Source organism: Rhinolophus ferrumequinum, chromosome 17 (genome assembly GCF_004115265.2).
Source record: "Rhinolophus ferrumequinum isolate MPI-CBG mRhiFer1 chromosome 17, mRhiFer1_v1.p, whole genome shotgun sequence".
NCBI classification, from domain to species: Eukaryota; Metazoa; Chordata; class Mammalia; order Chiroptera; family Rhinolophidae; genus Rhinolophus; species Rhinolophus ferrumequinum.
Genome location: NC_046300.1, coordinates 51912349 through 51930715, shown reverse-complemented (window position 1 = coordinate 51930715; position 18367 = coordinate 51912349). Strand labels below are relative to the sequence as shown.

Genomic DNA, 18367 nt, shown 5'->3' with positions numbered 1-18367 from the left:
CTGAGCTGTCAGGCAGCAACGGGAGGATGAAGGCTCCTGCTCTTCTGCTCGCACCCGCACTGTTGCATTGGTGATAACAGTTAGCAATAGCCATCAATAATAACCAGTGTTTATTCTGTAGGTCCTCTACCTACTTGTGTCCATTGACACCTCACAACCACTCTGTAAAGTGTAAAAATCTAGTATTACCCTTGTCTTTCCTATTCTAAACCATTCGCTTAGGGTCCCCAGCTAGCAAGTGCCAGATCCAGAACTCAAGACTCAGCCCGGCCAGGTGCTGAGGCCCCTAGAGGGGTTAACCACCCGCTCTGCAGTCCGCCCCTCTCCCTGTCGGCCTTTAGTCATATTAGTTTGGTCCAAAGGCACCCAGGGACCTGAGGAACCCCTCATAGGTCCCCAGTCTTGTAAAGACTTGAGCAAGTTGGCAGCAGGCAAAAAGGAGTTTCTGCAGGGGCTGCTCCCAAGTGGGGAGAGCATCTTTGCCTGCGTGACAAGTGGTGGTTGCCATGACAGCAGCTATGGCAACGGTGATGCAAGTGCTGTTCCCACTGGAGCCCAGCCGGTGAGCTGGCAGATGAAGTGCCCAAGAGAATGGGTGGGGGCTTGCCCTACCTATGCTTCCTACGTACCATGTTTGATCAAAATATTTGATAAATAGAACATAACTGATCAACACGGTGCATTTCTCTTTCCCCAGTTTGTAGCTCTTGTGTATTAGGTGGCCAGAAATATCCTGAGACACTTTGGCAGGACTCAGGGGCTAAAAGCGGGCATCCTGGAATCAGGCTGCCTGGCCCTGACCTTTCGCAGCTGCCTGCGAGGCATTTCCAAGTCTAACCCCTCAGTGCCTCAGCCTTCTCCTCTGTTATAGCCCTTATTTCTCCAGGCCCTCATGAAAATTAAATGAATTGATCCACATACAAAGCACGAATGGCATTATTGTTATTAAAACAGTAATAAGATTCCCCTCTCTTATTCAGAATTTTTTACTCTGAGTAGTTCCCTTACTCAGAACTACCCTCTCTTATTCAGGATTTTGGGGGCGGTTTGCTTTCTGTCATAGTGATGAAATAATCTCAGTTTGAACGGTGCCCTTGGCATTACCTTTCCTTTTTCCACATATGCTATGAGTCCGACGTGGTCCCACCCCCAACACCATATTTCACTGACAGTTTGGAAATAAACATGTTTTTATGTGTGGCCCCAGTCACTGCCAAAAACAGCATTTATGGAGCTTCTAATTACCTTGGAGACTGTGGTAGGTCCTATATCAGAGAGTCAATAAACTGCTTTAAGCGATGCTGGCTAATTTAAGAATTTTTGGTGTTCTTAACTAAGTTAGAATCAACAGAACATTTGTTTGAGATGCCCATTTCTGAGGCCTCGTTTTTAGGGTTGCAGTTTTCATTTTGGAGGTGGGAGGCCACCTACATACTGATTTATTAGCTTTTGATCAATATATTATTGAATAAAGTGTGAAGACTTTCTTTTCCTCCCTGGGCCAAAAGCCTTTATGGACCCCCTATTAGATAGGAACTATAAAAGTGTAGTGTCTGTAAATATAATTTTTAAGTTAGAGCTTTCCAGGATTTGGAAAACATGAATTGGTCTCTTTCCTGTTTGTTTCTGATTTGTATGTAGTTTGATAGAACAATTCCAAAAAACTTTTCTTGTATTTCTTAAGACAAAAATTGGAAAGAAAGTTCAGGGTGATTTTTTAAAAATGCCTTCTAAGCGTTATTTGATCCAAATCCCCTTTAAAACATTAAGCAAACTCAGCCATTAAAATTCTTTGACTAAAATTATACTTTCATCAAAGTATAACATGTACACAGTAAAGGATACCAGTTAATCTGCATAGATTTTTATTTGCAGATGTAGAGAAACCAATAAATAAGACTAATCTCTGATCTTTATTATTATTTTTTAATTCCAATTGCACTTCGTTTAAAGAGGAACCAATCCAGTAATACTGTCTCGGGACCTAGTACATAGCAAGCATTTTAGTTTCCATCTCCTTACCTCTGTTTTGCTGCTTCTGCAGTCGTTTTAACATCTGTTTCTCTGTTCATAGTCTCTGGAGCCAGACTGCCTGGGTTTGAATCCTGGCTCTGCCATCTACTAGCTGTGTAATTTTGGGCAAGTCACTTAACCTCTCTGAGCTTCATTTTCCTCATCTGTAAAGTGGGAATAATAAAAGTACCTACTCATAAAACTATTTTGAGATTAAATGAGTTAATATTTATTAAGCCCTTAAAACAGTGTCGGGCACTTTTTTTTTCATAACGTAAACCCTTAAAATCTTAATCTCCATGACAGAGAGACTGAGGATTCTCCCACGCCATCAGTCAAAGGTTAGAGGTGATGAGTTGGGATGACTTTGACTTGATCCCGTATCTGTGGAGTTGAGGGACTTTCATCAGTGCATTTTCTAGTTTCAGACAAGGGGAGGGAGGGGCTTTTAGTGTTGGCTCATGGGAAGATAGGGTATGTATGTACAAAGAGTCGTGGTTAGAAAAACACACGAGAAAGAACAGGCTCTCCCCAGGCAAAACTTTAGAAAAACAACAATTTGCTCCTCCTTGATTAAAGGGTAGCAAACTAATGATCCTTTCCGGAGGGACGAGGGACGTGAGGCCGCTGTCTGCCAGGCTGTGACCTGGAGGTGCAGGATGTGGATTTCCTTAGGATGTAATGAAGCCTTTCCCATTGAAAATGTGCCATAATTCAGATGGATGCAGGTGGGGAGAGGGAGGATGATCCTCTTGCTTTTAAAAGCAAGCCCTAAACATTTTAGAAACATCATTTGTAGGTCAGCACTTTGAGAATATGAAAAAATAATTTTCTTAAATTGGATTTCCAAAAGACCTCTGGTACAAAACATTCTTTGAAAATAACATTTTCTAATTTCTGCTAATTAGGCCAGCTTACAATTAGCTTGACTGTTTGAAGTTTGGTGCTGCCAACGAAAAGTCATCCATCCACTGATGATGGAAATCAGAATGCCAGTGGGGAGTAACTAGGAAACACGTCATGTTCATGCTGAATAAATGCCAAATAGTATCGATTCTAATTTCTTTAGTTAAAGGAGGGGAATGAAACATTCCACCCTGGGGTGATTGGTGTATGAGTTTCCTCAGTGTCTTCCATACCATCCTGTTACGGATGGCAAGTTCCCGTTGCCCTGTACTATTTGAGATGTCAAGAAAGTTCAAAAAGGTCTTAAGAACGTTTACTGAACACCTGCCACGTGCCAGGTACCCAGAGAGTGGGAACAAAGCATTAGAAAGACAGATGAAATGTCTGCGCTCGGGTTGCTCACATTTTAATGACTTCAGTGGACTGGCCAATACCTAAGGTCCCTGTCAACTTAAATTTCTCTACAAAGCTTCGAGGTGCCTCTCTTGTCCTCCAACTCCACTTACTTCTTCTTGTCATGTCACCAGGGATGTCTGGTTTGCCGAATTCAGTGGGCATTTCTCCATTTCCCACTTAGTGAAATAGTTGAGCACTCCTCCGTGAAACGCTCTCGTTGCTGGCCTCTGGGGATGCTCCCTTTCTTGGTTCTCCTCTCACTTTGGCGGGACTCCTCTTCTGTATAAAGGCTGATGACTATTGAATATAGTTTCTAGTTTCTTATATCCAACAGCCAATTCCACGTCTCCATTTTGAAGTCCATACCAATTCAAATGTGACATTTCCAACGTGCTATGTCTGCTCTTGATTTTTGTCCCCAAATCGGCTCCTCCCAGAGGTTTTCTCCATCTTCCCACTTGTTCAGGCTAAAATTCCTAGAGCATCCTTTCCTTTCTTTTACTTCACCCTCCACATCCAATTCACTGGCAAATCCTGTTACCCCACCTTAAAATATGTGCATAATTCCACCACTGCTCAGCATTCCCACCGCCACCACCTTGGTCCAAGTCCCTGCTGTTCCTTACCTGGGCCACTAAGGAGCCTCCTCACCTCCTCCCTGGGCCTTGTGTTGCTCCGACAGCTATTCTCCCCACACGGCATTGAGAACAGTCCTTTTAAAACTTAGATCATGTTTCTCCTCTGCTCAGAATCCTCCCCGGGCTTCCCATCTTATGCAGACTAAAATCCAAAGATCTTGCAGTAATCTGTAAGAGCCTGGCCATCTGGTTCCTCTTCCCTCTGTGACTTTCTCTGCCCTTTGTGCACTCACTCAGCCCTCTCCAGCAGTACCGGACTTGCTACCCTCAGACGTGTCCCAGGAACTTTGCACATGCTCTCCTGTCTGCCTAAGACCTTCTCCCCGCTCTTTCAGATCTCTGTTCAATCATCACTTTCTTGGAGAATCCTATCCTGAGCACTCCATGTAAAATATGAGCTACCCCCATTATCTCTATTCCCTTATCTGCTTTGTTTTTTTGCCATCGAATCGATCACCTCCTAATGTAAGCTTTGAGAAAAAAGGAACTGTGTTTTACTCTCTGCGGTATCACTTATGCTGACAACAGTCCCTGGCACTTAGGAGACACTCGGCAGATATTGAACGCTAACGTTTATGAAGCACTCAGAGTGAGCTGGGTAGTAGGCGAAGCAATTTACAGGAAGTTGTTTTTATTTACTCCTCATAGCAACCCTGTGAAGTCAAAGGCTTGTCATGTCTCTTTTCAAGTTGGAAACTAAGGCTTGGGGAAGTTCTGAAAATTGCATGAGGTCACTTGGACCATATGGTGGTCACTTGGGACCCATGCTCTGACCACGTTGTGTGACTGCTGTCTCTCTTTGGCGGCTTTACTTCGTTCTAGAAAGGTTTACGGTGGCTGCCCAACACATGGGAATGTGAACAAGCACCCTGTGGGCCGTCCATGGACTTGAAATATGGAAATGGACAGGATGTCATGATGGGATGGTGTCTCTCAGGGTGTTTCGGGTTGCAATTTGATGGGGGAAGTTCTGGCATTTTATAGGTACTTTCTCCTGGATGAGGAGATAGTAACGGAAGCACAGCGGGGGTACTAAGGCAAAAATCACATGTAATCCAAAGCTCTCTTAAATACCCTTCGGGAGGTGCCCTTCTTAGGGCCTGACCTGCCCTCCTCCAGGGCTCTGCACTTGGATGGTTCCAGACCAAGGATTTGAGGGCTTTTTGTTCAGAACGTGCCTATCTAGGGTCCTGCTCAGCCTGACAGAGGCTTGGAGGCAGAGAGAAGGCTGAGATGGGTGCAGATGCAAAGCCCCATGTCAGGCTTGCCTTGGGGTCCATGCTCAGTGCTCAGAAGCCCGCATGAGATGGCCTCAACTATGGAACTTGTTCATTCTCTCTCTCTCTCTCTCATCTCTCTATTTCTCTCTCTCCATCTATCTACATCTATCTATCGCGTGCGATTTTATTCATGTTTTGTCAATGTGTACATATGACTGTTCAGTGATACTGTTGAACACAGACTTATCAAGGGCAAGCCCAGTGCTTTCAGTCTCCAGCTGTTTATTAAACTCACATTAACTGCGGGGTGTGCAGAGACAGCAGAGAATCCAAATCACCTAGTCCCTGCCCTTCCAGAGCTCATTACCTGGAAGGGGCCAGCTCTTAAAATGCACCTCTTATGGGCTAGGGACTAAGAACTTTACACACATTAACTCTTTTAATCTTCACAACGGTCCTATGAGGGAGTCTTGTTATTACTCCATTTTACAGATGGGGAGAAGTAGAGAACAGAGAAGTTAAGACACTTTCCCAGTGTTACACAGCTAGCGAATGGCAGAACTGGCTTCAGTTTCTCTGTCCGCAATGACTGTGTCAGTGGTGCCCCTTATGGCACCACTCAAGAATCACTGCAAATTATCATTGGAACTTCTTCTGGAAGACTGCACCCATGAAGAGTTATTCTAAAGATAAAAGCTTTGCAGGAAGCTCAAATACAAAAGGGAATTGCAGCAAATGGCTTATGAGATGGGAGCAGAAGATGGAAAGGGTGTTGCCGCAGAATCTCTCAGTGCAGAGGCCTGGGGCTGAGTGGAGAGTGGGAGGAAGTGCAGAAAGCCAGAGTGTGGGAATTTTTATCATTGTTGAACGATTCACATAAATATGTGTTTCAGAAACGGGGACTGATTTCTCATAAGTGCTGATAAAACTTCACGTCTAAACCATTTTCATCAATTTCTGGCCTGCACAGAATGCTCTTCTGGCTTTTATCTATAGAATTCCCTCTCCTGGAATACTTAATAGCATTTTATTTTGCATTATTACTTCATGAGGATTTTTATTAAATATAAAATATATATCTTTTAGTTTGTTTGAAAATATCTGTATTTCACCCTCACTTTAAAAAAATTATGGTAAAATATTCATAACGTAATATTTACCATGTTAACCATTTCAAAGTATATAATAGTTCAGGGGCATTACGGGCATTCACAATGCTGTGCATCATCACCACTACCTAATTCCAGAACTTTTTCATCACCCCAAAAGGAAACCATGTACGCATTATTCAGTCACCCCTTATTCCCTCTCTCCCCACAGCCCCTAGCCATGTCTCTGGATTTGCCAATATTTTATATAAATGGAATCATACAATATGTGGCCTTTTGTGTCTGGCAGACTTCACTTTTCATAATATTTTTAAGGTTCCAGGTGGTAGCATGTATCAGTACTTCATTTTTTTTTTATGATTGAATGATATTCCATTGTATGCATATAGCACATTTTGTTTTTCCATTCATCAGTTGACGGAATTTAATGTATACCTTTTTAATATGGTTGCTAGAGTACCAGCTCTGTGCTAGACACTTTGCTACATGCTATATCCTGAATCTATAAAGAGCCTTTACCTATGAATAAAAAGACCAGCACTTTATGTAAATGAGTAAATGACCTGAACAAACATTTCACAAAAGGGAAACTACACATATAATAATTTCATAGGTTTTAAGAATCATTTAAATCTCTTCTTTTTATTAATTGTAGAATTCGTCTGAATAGAGTAGTTCTATGATATTTAGGAACAGATCACGGGCATTTGTTTGGGATATTCTCCATTTGGGGAAGAATTTCATTTGTTTCTCTGTTCAAGTAGGTCATTTGTACGCTTGTGGCCTGAAGATAATTTTCCTTGGTTTCCCCAGATACTAGCTCTCTAAAGCCTTTGGGAAACATTTTGCTGTTTTGAATGTTTCTGAATTCAGATGAATACTAAAATCATTCTGGAAAAATGTTTTTAAAAATTAAAAGCGTCTCACTTTTCATATGGGTCTCAATTTATACATTTTGGTTGGTCACTAACAGCTGAGATATAGAGCAGTGGATTTTCAAAGCCTGAAGCTCTTTGAAACTGCATGTGATACTTTTCTATAATTGTGCTGTCCAGTATATAGCCACATGTCATGTGTCACTATTGAGCACCTGAAACATGGCCGGTGCCAGTTAAGATGTGCTGTAAGGGGAACATACTGATTGGATTTTGAAGACTTACTATGAAAAAATGTAAAATATCTTTAGTATTTTTTCTGTTGATTACACGTTGAGCTGATATCTGGATATAGTCCGTTAAATAAACTATATTATTAAAATTAAAGCCACCTGTTTCTTTTTGCCATTGTAGTGTGGCTAGTAGAAAATTCAAAATTATATATGTGACTCACATTATATTTCTCTTGGACAGTGCTATTAAAAAAAAAAAAGCCAGCGGAGGGGTAGAGAATGGGAGGGAGAAGCCTGAACAGACACATAGGACCTCCACGCCTTCAGAATCTTGAAAGTGCCCCACGAGAGAGGCTGCAGTGGGTCTGGATGCCTGTAGTTGCCTCCCAGTTGCTCTGGACCCCCTCAGCCATTGTCTCATCTCTCTCGCCAGGGGATCTTTCTAAAGGCAAATCTCGTCATGCTACTCCCCATTTGTAAGTCCTCAGTGGAGCTCCATTACCCCGTGGCCAATCTCCCAACCCTGGTCTTTAAGGCTCTGCCCTGGCCGGCCCTGGTCACTTATTGAGCCTCATCTCATGCCTCTCTACCTCCTTCCCCACTTGCTAAGTGAGGCCTTTTATAAACATCGCCATTTTCATTACATGCACAATGTGTCTCCATAGTAAAGATCTTAAAATACATAATGTAAAAGATAATGTTTGTAGTTATGCTGCCCACCTCCCACTCCAGCTACATAATCAATCACTGTCAACAGCTGGGCATTTGCCCTTCCAACGCCCTCACTTGGGAGCATACATATAGCTGATTCTGTACGTGTGTGTGTGTGAATGTGCATATATGTGTGTGCATATGTGTGTATAAACGTAAACAGGTTTACATCTTATCCTGCCTCTTATTTCACATACCATGTTTTAAGGTTTTGGCTGGTGAGGACATAAATATACCTCAATGTTTTTAATGGATGCCTTAGTATTTTATTGTATGGCTGTGCCATAATTTATTCATTTGTTTATTATTGTTTTAAATTATAAAATACTTTACCCACATAATAAAATATAGACTATTTGAACATCCATCTCTGTGTCCACTGTATAGATTTAATAAACATCAACATTTTGCCCTATTGGCTTCAGAATTTGTATGTGAATAAATGAAACATTACAGGTAGAAATGAGACCTTGTGTGTGCCCCATCCAGTCCCTTTCCCCTGTAAATCCCCAGAGGGAACCAGTCTTCTGCAGTTGATATAGCCTTTTCATCTGAAATCTTATATTTTTACTACATCTATATGTGCCTATAAACAGAGTGCTATTTTGTGTGTTTTTAAATATCATGTCATGTCATATATAATATGTCATATATATATATCATATCATGCATATCTCCTGCAACTTGGATTTTCATTCTTTTTTTTCTTTCTTTGTTGGTATTTTTCATTAATATACTGGGGTGCCAAAAAAAATGTATACAAGTGGACACTTTGGTCAACGTGGCTCAAACAGTAGTTCGCCATAATCAGAAGTGTTTGGATGCTGATGGTAACCTTTGAGCACCTCTTGTAATTGCAGAAGTCAAACGTGACTTGTATTCATCTTTTGTTGTCGGTATATCGAGTATTACAATTTTAATACAGTTTTCCTTTCTTAAAATGTGTGTACATTTTTTTGGCACCCTCTTGTATAATTCTACATGGTCTTACATTGTGAAGAATGAACATAGCTTTATTTAATACGATTTCTTATTGCAGACAAGTTATAATACTTTTAGTTTTCCTTTTTTTTTTTTTTGAATAGTTTTTCAAATGTACCATCTCTAGTTCTTAACTCTGAACTATTTCTATTCTATGGAACAGTTTGTACACGATTGGAATGACTATTTCTTGAAAGTTTTATTGACTTCATCAGTAAACCTGTCTGGGCCTGGTGTTTTTCATTTTATTTCTTTACTAGTTATGAGCATTTCAACTTTCTATTCCTCCTTGAGACAGTTTTGATAAGTTACATATTTTTTTAGGAATTCATGTATTTTAAGTTTTCAAATTTAATGGTATAAAGTCGTTGATAACATGCTTTTGTCACTTTAATTGATGTTATATCTGTAGTTATGTGTCCCTATCCAGACAAGTATTTATTAGTGTTCTCCCCACTCCTTTTTTTTAACTTGATCAGTTTTGCCAGTTTTGTCTATTTTGTTAATCTTTTCAAAGATCTGCATTTTTACCTCCTGCATTTTTAACCTGTTTTTCCTGTGGCCTGGCCTACTGTTCCCTTTCTCGTTACCTGTTTGAGTCTTTTGTCTCTGTCAAGTCACAGGGAGGCCTCATTTCCTCTTAGAGTCCTTTCTGGCTCCCCAAACCTTGATTGAACTCCTTTGACACTCCCCACTGCCACTCTTTCTCCCCCCCAGACCCCCCCCAGACTTACTATGTTGTAATCTATCTCTCTCTCTCTCTCTTTTTTTTTTTTTTAATCTGGTTATCGTTCTGTAAGCTCCATGAAAGCATGTTCACTGCTGTATGTCTAACGTCTGTCACTGTGCCTGGCATAGCAGGCGCTCATGAGTACTGGTGAATAAAGTAATGTGGGAACCCCCATGAGCAGAGAGTACAGATCAATTCTCCAAGGGGTGAGGGCTCTCTTTTAGGGTGCATTGTCAACAGGACTGCTGCAAAGAGGATTTAACCAGTGCCAAGTGATTGTACCAGCTGACTATTTCTGGGGTTCTGTGATTCTTTTCCCCCCGTAGTTTACAGGAAGTAAAGAGTTGGAGTTCCAGGGAAGGCATGAGTAGAATGAAGCCAAGTGTGGTTCGATGAGCTACAGAAACATGTTACTGGGTGGTGCCTCTGTGCTTTTGTTTAGGAGAGAAGTCAAAGTGTGAGCTTTCCATTCTGCAAGTTACCTCTTTACAGCGAGCTTCTCCTCAAAGAATGGGGTCTTCAGCTGGCTAAATACCTGCCAGTCCATCCTCACTTTTGTACCAAAACCCGAACTAAAATGACATTTAAGTGAGAGAAACCACTACCATCTTAAGTGGTCCAACCAAAAAAAATATCTGACACAGGTCGTACCATGTTTCACTAATTTCTAAGGTGTAGCTGTTTGGTTTTTCCTAGTAATGCTACAGTTGTCTTCATGGAGAGAGAGGTAAAACAAAAGAGAAGGAAGGTTTTGTTAGCAAGATGCTCTGGGTTGACAATTAAGACATTAAAATATTTAGAACATATGCAACATGCTGGAAAAGGTGGTAATCTTTGGGAAGAGAAAAAGGGGGGCAGGAAATTAGAGTGGGAAGAAGGGGTGTCTTTTCATTCTTACACTGTATTCTTTTTTGTGGTCATGTTGTCACATGTTGTGCAATATTCATAGCACATTGAAACTTTTGTTTTATTTTACTTGTATTTTATCCAATCTGTAAGAATTAGTGTATATTTCATTGTCTCTCCAACATGAGCCTTGCCAACGATAATGATAAGTAACATTCCCCCTTATTGGGTTAAAGAAATCTTTATAATAATAATAATAATAATAATAATAATAATAATAATAATACAACAGCCAATTTAAGCACCTATTAAGTGCCAGACTCTCTGCTAAGCAGTTTATACAGTATATTAATTTAATGCTTCAATTTTGTGAAAAGATATTGTTACCCCACTTTACAGATGAGAAAATGGAGGGTCAGAGGGAGTTGAGAGTCGGCAACCTGGTTGACGTCCCTCAGCAAGAAAGGGAGGAGCCGCTCTTGGAGCCCAGATCATTTCTACCCTGAACAGCAGCCTCTTGTCCTCACACAGTGCAGGGGCTGCAGAAGCAATCCAGTGTCCGCTTCCGAAACCCCACTCTTAGGGGCTGTTCTGGAAACGGGCCTTAGTCCTTTTCTCAAGGCAGTGGGAAAGAGTCACGTTTGTTTTCACGTGGTGGGAAAATACATTCTGTTGTCAACCCTCAGGCCTGTTGCTACTGAGCTTATGCTCTTTGATTCCAGCCGTACACATACCCGAGTTTGAGATGGTTCCCTAAATGCACCTTGAATCCTGACTTTTCGCTCCTACTGTGGGCGTGTCTCCATTTCTACTGTAAGCCGTCTGAGGGTGGGGAGTCTATAACTTTTCTTTGCAACTTTTCCTAGGGATGTAACCTCCTTCTTGGCAAGTGTCTCTCCTGCTGCACGCCTGTCCCTGCCTTCTGATCAGCCCCTCCCTGGGCAGCACGGTCCCCTGACATCTGTGGGTAGGCCATGCTTCCTAAGCACGCATGTTGCACTGTGCACAGGCCTTGTTCGTGTTAGGTGCCCGAGGACTGGACACACTATAGGTAACTCCTCCCGGCCCTATGAGGAGGTCCCACTGCATGTCTTCGTGTCCGGGAGACCTGTAGACCCAAGTGTCATTTTCTCACTGGGATTTTTGCTGACAGTGCAGAGAAGTTGCTTCTAAAACAGAAGGAAGATACCCAGGACTGTTGCCCTCCTGTGGGAGGACCTAGCCTTGACAGGCTTCTGAGATGGTGTACTTTATGCTGCCGTTGTTCCTCAGGCCCTTCATGCAGAAGCTTTCTCAGGAGAGTGGGTTTTATTCCCTGCAGCTGTCCTTTACAGCCACCTGGGTGGTAGCGTTTGGCTGGGGAGAAGCAGGAAACTATCAGGAGACTCTTATGATGCCGGATTAGATTGTTTAAAGGGACTCCAGCTAATATGAATGATCTGGAAGCCTGGTGGTGGAATGCAAGGATGGGGGTGGCTAACAGCTAGGGACAGCCTTTCTCTCTGTAGGTTTCCTGGCAGTTTCCCCACCCCCAAAGGGGTGTGTCCATGTTGCCCTGGATTGACAGACTTGCTCTGATGCTGTTTCTTTGCCCAAACAGGCCTCGTAGTAGGAGGCCCTGCTAAACTGATGCCCTCCCACAAGGAACCCCCCAGGCTGCATTCTTCTAAAAGCACGCTCTGCCCTCTTTGGTGGGGCTTCTCTCTACTTTAGAGGGGCTACACACTCTGAATCTGGAGTCAGACACATCTGGGTATGATTTCCAACTTGGCCACCTACCCGCTGTGTGACTTAACGGCATGTGGTTGAACCTCTCTGAGCCTCAGTTTATCTCATCTATAAAATGGGGTAATGACAATGTCTGCATTATACCATAATAGTATATGAAAATGTATTATGATATAAAGTTGTAATATATTATTTTTTAAAGCATGTAATGCCATTATAATGTTATGTATAAAATATTATAATATATAACACTATTATAATATTACCTATACATCATATATTAACATATATGTTATATATTAATATAAATATAAATTTATAAATATAAATATATATAATATATATAAAACATATAAATATAACCTAATATAATAGCCTGTCTTACTATTTGAGACTTTGATTATGTAGGCAAAGTGCTTAGCCTAGTCGCTGACACATCATATAACTTAATCACTATTAATTATTGTGATCGTCATTTTCTGTGAACTGAACCTTTATTCAGAATGTTCTGGTATATGTTGTTGCTTTGGAAACAGTGAAGCTCATCACATAGTTAGGAAAGCAAAGCCCAATTATAACCCAGGAGGGGAGAGAATTTTTTTTTTTTTTAAGAGAGAAATGTCTTTTTGGAAGAACTTAGACCAGCATGTTACTTAATAGAGAAGGATATTAAATCTAAGTAACCACCCACACGTTCTCTGTTTGTCTTGAGATGTGATTAGCCGGGGGTTTTATTGTTGTATGTGTGGGTGAGGAGGGTGAGGCAGAGAAAGGGGCTGGATAGAAAGACATGTAAGTGAGGGTTCCCATCTGTCTTGGTGAGTTGTCCCCGCTCTTCTGTGTCAATCCTGGGCCCCTGTTTGAAGGCTGTTCTTGGAGCCAGGATTTGGGGAGGGGAGTAGGTGGCACCGTGCTGACATCTGTTGAGAATTTATCAGTGACAGAACTGGAGTTAGAGCCCTCATCTCCTCTTGACTCTACGTACTGGGCGTTATTTTTCCTGTTCTGCACATAGGAATATGAAAACTCAAGTGATTAAGCCTCAAGCTCAGAGTCACACAGCTAAGAAAACACCATGACATTTGAGATCAGAATCCTGATTTCCTCTATGTGATGATAGCCAAGTTGTTTAATATCCTTAGGCCTCTGTTTTCTTACCAAATGGGTACAGTAATGAACCCTAGCTCACAGTGTGACTCAATAAGGTGGACTACATGAAGTATTAGCATCTCTGTTTTAAGTACTCAATACCTGTTAGCTGCTGCCATTATAAAAATGACCTTGTATTGTGTTTAGCTCCTTTGGATGGTGGAGCCAATCAAAGTTTTTACTCAGGCCTGAGACACTGCAAGGCCTGCACAGTGGTCAAGACAAGCATTCTGCCTTGCGTCGCTGCTGATTATGGCAGAGAGGTCAAAGGAACACTGTGATGATCGTGTAAAAAACCAACAACTCCCTTTTGGCACATCAGTGACTAAAACCTCAAGGAAGGTCCAAGGTGGACCTTTTCCAGGGATGCTTTTCAGGGAGGTGGTACTTCAAGCAAACATGAAATTTGAATATCCAGATTGACCGATGCGACATTTTGGGGAGGAGTAATTTACCGACGTTGTAAAAGGCATCCCTACAAGGCATGTTGGCAGCTACAAAATGGACTGACTTTACAAGACAGAACCAAGGTGTGCCTGGCACTGCCCAGCCACATTGCCACGTCTTTCCTTCCCTGTACTGGTTGGTTGCCTGCCCCGTGTACTGACTTGACTTGAAGTTGCCTCCATCATGTATGAGGAGATTGATTCATGTGAAATAATTCATCGGTGAGGAAACCAGTTTCGACTTGTTAGGCGGTGGCTCCATGTCCTGTTGATTGTCCCTTTAAAAGTCTGGAGCTCAAGTGTGCCCAGTGTGGAGGTGCTGGGGCTCCCCAGCGTGTGTGCAACAGGGGAGAGTTCCAGGCTGAGCCAAAGCTATAAACATCACCTGATGGTGTCCATTTGGGAATTGTTTGTGTGTGAGAAATAAAGATCAAGATTGGGAGTTTGGTCTCGCTTGTTGATTGTATCCAGGTTGAATTTTAGATTTTCTTTTAAGGGTGCGGGGTTGACTATTTTAAGGGACTCTGGAGTTGTCCTCCTGGGGAGCTGGGAGGGAGTTTGGAGTGAATTTGGCTGCTCAAGATTAAAGAGCTGTAGAAAACTCCAGCTGCCTCCTATGCCTGGGCCATTTCTCCAAGCATCTCTGTTTCTGATAAAGCTGCATCTGAAGTCGATGATTTCCTCTAAATACCTAACCAATGAATAACGCACATATTGCCTTTTTTCCCTCCTCTTCTAGGCCTAAACGGCAGCGGCAGAACAACTTTTCCATGTTTCCTTCTCCGAAAGCCTGGAATTTCAGAGGGGTAAGTGTTTTCTCTGGGTATGTCCTAGTCTGGATGCTCCAGAGAGGGCACAGTCGGGATTGCTTTATTAATAAAAGTCTCCACCAAGAGAACTCTGTGCTTCACCACTTGGGGAAGTCATATTTACATCAGCGGGTGTGGTTTAATTAAAAAATATTAGTGGCCAAATAAGTGTCCGCTGATGTTTGCTTGCTGTGTAGGTCTTGGACTACTGGAAGCATCTTGCGAAGAAGTCCAGAGGTGTCAAGGTTGTTCAGGTGGGCATGTGGCCATTTTCTTGGGAACATGGAGGGAACCAGTGCACAAGGAAGGAAAAAATAATTCAGAAATACATAGTCTGTTAATACCTAGATTTATGACTTTGTGGGGAGCTTTGTTTTCCAGAAGGAGAAATCTGTAAGCTTTAAACAGATTTTAAAGGGAACCATAAAATTCTCCCAATCACATAGTCATAGATATTTAGAGGTGGAGAAAGGGTCAGATCTAACCTCCTTCTGATGCAAAATTTTTTTCCTTAACATAATAACGGTAATAATAATAATAGTCAAAGTGTGTGGAGTGCTAAATGAATTTAGCACTGTGTGCTAAAATGAATAATAGCTCTGACCTCAGGGATAAGACCCTTGCATGTGTAAAGAATGCTCTGAGCTCTGTTTCACCAAGACTTTGCACATGCTGTTCCTTCTGCCCAGAACACTGTTCCCCACTGCCTAACACCGCACTCCTATGCACACTGCTGCTGGCCCACCCACCTCATCCATTGGGTCTAAACCTTGACATCACCTCCTGTGGGAAGCCGTCGTGAGCATAGCCCTGAGTCTGAGCTAGAGTTCCCTCCTATGGACTCCTGCACTTTCTTTTCATTGTTAAAATAAGATTGTTAGTTAGCACTTACTGAAATTTGAGATTGGAAGCTCCAAGCATCAGGTGTGTAGAGACCTTGTCACTCTCTCTTGTTCGCTGCTCCATCCCTGGGCCTAGCACAGAGCCTGGCACATATGTGCTTAATTAATTTGGTGAATGAATGAATGAATGAATAGATCTCTCACATCCATCAGACACAAAATCCACTTCAGATTGTGTTTCAAGTTCAACTCTTTAGTTTTTTCAGCACTGTTTTTACTTGTTAATTCATCTTTAATATTCTATACAGATCTCAGTCATTTCCCCCAGGTCTTATTCAAATAAATACTATCAATCATGGCTCTATTTTAGCTAAGTTTACAATATGCTTTTCACTGAGTACAAAGAGAAACGTGTTGATGTCTTAAGTAGATGTGTATGTCTTACTGAATTTAAGTCATATACCTCTTAAGTTGTTTATGGCTTTGTGGATAAAACCCCCACTTCTCAAAGGGTGGTCAGTTGGATGATCATAACCATTAAGTGAAAAAGAGCTTGTGTGGTCAAATAAGCTTGGGACACACTGAATGCACCAAGTAAAATATGTCCGCCGCTGCAGGACTTCTCAGAACCTTTGATGCATTGGTGTGCATGGCGGCTACATTAATGAGAGTTGATGGAGTTGGTAGCATTTCCCAGTCATTGACCATAAACGCTTTGTTGACAAAATAGTTTGCGCACACTTTGGAGTAGTTGACATTTATAGTCAGTTTTGAACGATAGATAAGTTGGCTCTCCTGTGAGCAAGCTGGCTTTTAGAAGGCATTTATGTTCTCTCCCCCTCTGCCCTCCCTTCAGTGTACCCTTCCCTTCCTCTGATTCAACAGTGGTCACTAGCCAATATTGGGGTACATCTAGGGTAACTACCACCCAAGTTTGCCTGAGACTGTCCTGGTTTTAGCACTGAAAGTCCCATGTCTTGGGAAACTCTTTAGTGCCTGACAGACTGGGACAATTGATTACCCTACCTATGGCTGGGAGACCTCTTCAACTGTTTCCCTTTGAAAAGTGTTTTATAGATTTTGAACACAACTCTGGTTTATAGAACTTGCTGCTAAGAAGGAACTTACTAGATACACGCTTGATTTAAGTGATCCTTCGCAATGGTAACAATTAAAGTTAGTAATTCACCACAGGAGAACAAACTAACTGCCCTGGATAATTGTAAACAAATAGGTGACAGAATTTAATGCATTGTTGACTTCAGCTTCATATCAGAACCTCATTCTTAGCCTGCTCATAAGATTTTCCCAAGTAGTTAAAAGTATTGGAGTGACTAGAGTCTGTTAGGTGGTTAGGTCAATTGTGGAGTTTACCTTGGTGTCTTGTCCTTACTTTGATTTCTTCTGGCCTCTGGGGGTGAAGTTAGACAAACTGACATCAAGATATACCAGAGGTTAGATGGTTTGAGGCCTTGGTCAATTGCCAGATTCCTCTGTGTCCAAATTGATCTCTCTCCACGTTGGAACGTAATCCTCCGTGACATGGGGGTGGAAAGGAACCCAATCAAGTGGGAACACTCTCACTCTACCCAGGGCATGCTTTGTAGCAGCCATTATGGTCATTGCAACTGAAGAACGAGAAGGATGCAGAATGCCAGGATGAAGACATTTGAGGCTTTCTCCAGCTGAAACATTTTCTATAATGAAATGAGACTTCCAGGCCCATTGGACTAAGCTGTGCGTGTGTCCTTGGTCAGGACAAGCTTTTTGTGAACACTTTGTTTTCTTCTTCATTGAAAAAGGAGAGTTTTAGAATCTCTGCTAGCAAATTTCATATATTTATATATATGGCAGAGAAAACCATTATAAGCATTTGGAACTCCATTCCTTTTAAGCTTGTAAAGAAGAAGCTTCTTGTGTTAGTTCACCAAGGTCATGGGCATTTGTGGGTTTGGGGATGGGGTGGGGAGAAGAGGTGATGGGAGAAGGCAAGAGGAACAGCAACCACATTGCTCTAGAAGGGGAGTGAAGAGGAAGACACAGGAGGGCGAAGGAAAGAGCAGGGACGGCACGAGGGGAGGAGAGGAATGGTCGGTGGCTTAAGGTGTAGACGTTTTGGGGAAAGAGTTTCAAAATAATTGCAAGAGAAGTCGTTCTGAGTGAACTGTATTGTCACTGCCCCCTCGTCTCTCCTGGAAACATTCCCCGCAGATGTGCATTACTGCTGAAGGCATTAAGAGTCGCATTTGTGGTTTTCCTTTTTTTGGCTGGCGTTTTTGGCTATGGAAAGGCTCAGGAAGGGTTGGTGACAATTGACTGACATGTCCCTCATACCTACCCAGTGGCTTAGCCCTTTGATGAGTTGTCATTGGTATTAATTGCATGTGTGTCCATGGGTTCCCGGGCTTGTCTAAGGATACAGAGGCCCCAGGTGTCACCCTCCCTCCAGGACTCCCCCACCCTCCCGGGCAAGGGGTGGTGCTGTGCCTGTCTCTCTCCAGACCCATGCGTGCTGCATATACGTTCACAGAGGGAAGCAGTTATGGTGGGAACATTAAGAGTAAAACCAGAACAGAATGGGGGTGGTGGTGGGGAATAAGAAGGTGGGAGCCTGAGAGAGGTGGGACCCTGGGGGGTGTCTTGCTCCGAGACAGCTCCTCTGTCAGGTGCTCTTTGCACATCTGGTCCCCATCTGTTTGGGGCAGTGCTGAGCTCAGAATTTCCATCCTTCCTTG

At 42.3% G+C, this 18367-nt stretch overlaps 1 protein-coding gene across 3 annotated transcripts in view; it reads left to right on the top strand.

The window, feature by feature from the left end:
- The window catches only part of ARHGEF3 (Rho guanine nucleotide exchange factor 3), a 285970-nt gene that overhangs the window by 85532 nt on the left and 182071 nt on the right, over positions 1–18367 (top strand). For all 3 annotated transcript variants that reach the window (XM_033132821.1, XM_033132820.1, XM_033132822.1), the window contains exon 3: positions 14721–14787. In XM_033132821.1, coding sequence (XP_032988712.1) covers positions 14721–14787 — 67 coding nt within the window. The remainder of the gene's footprint in view (positions 1–14720; positions 14788–18367) is intronic.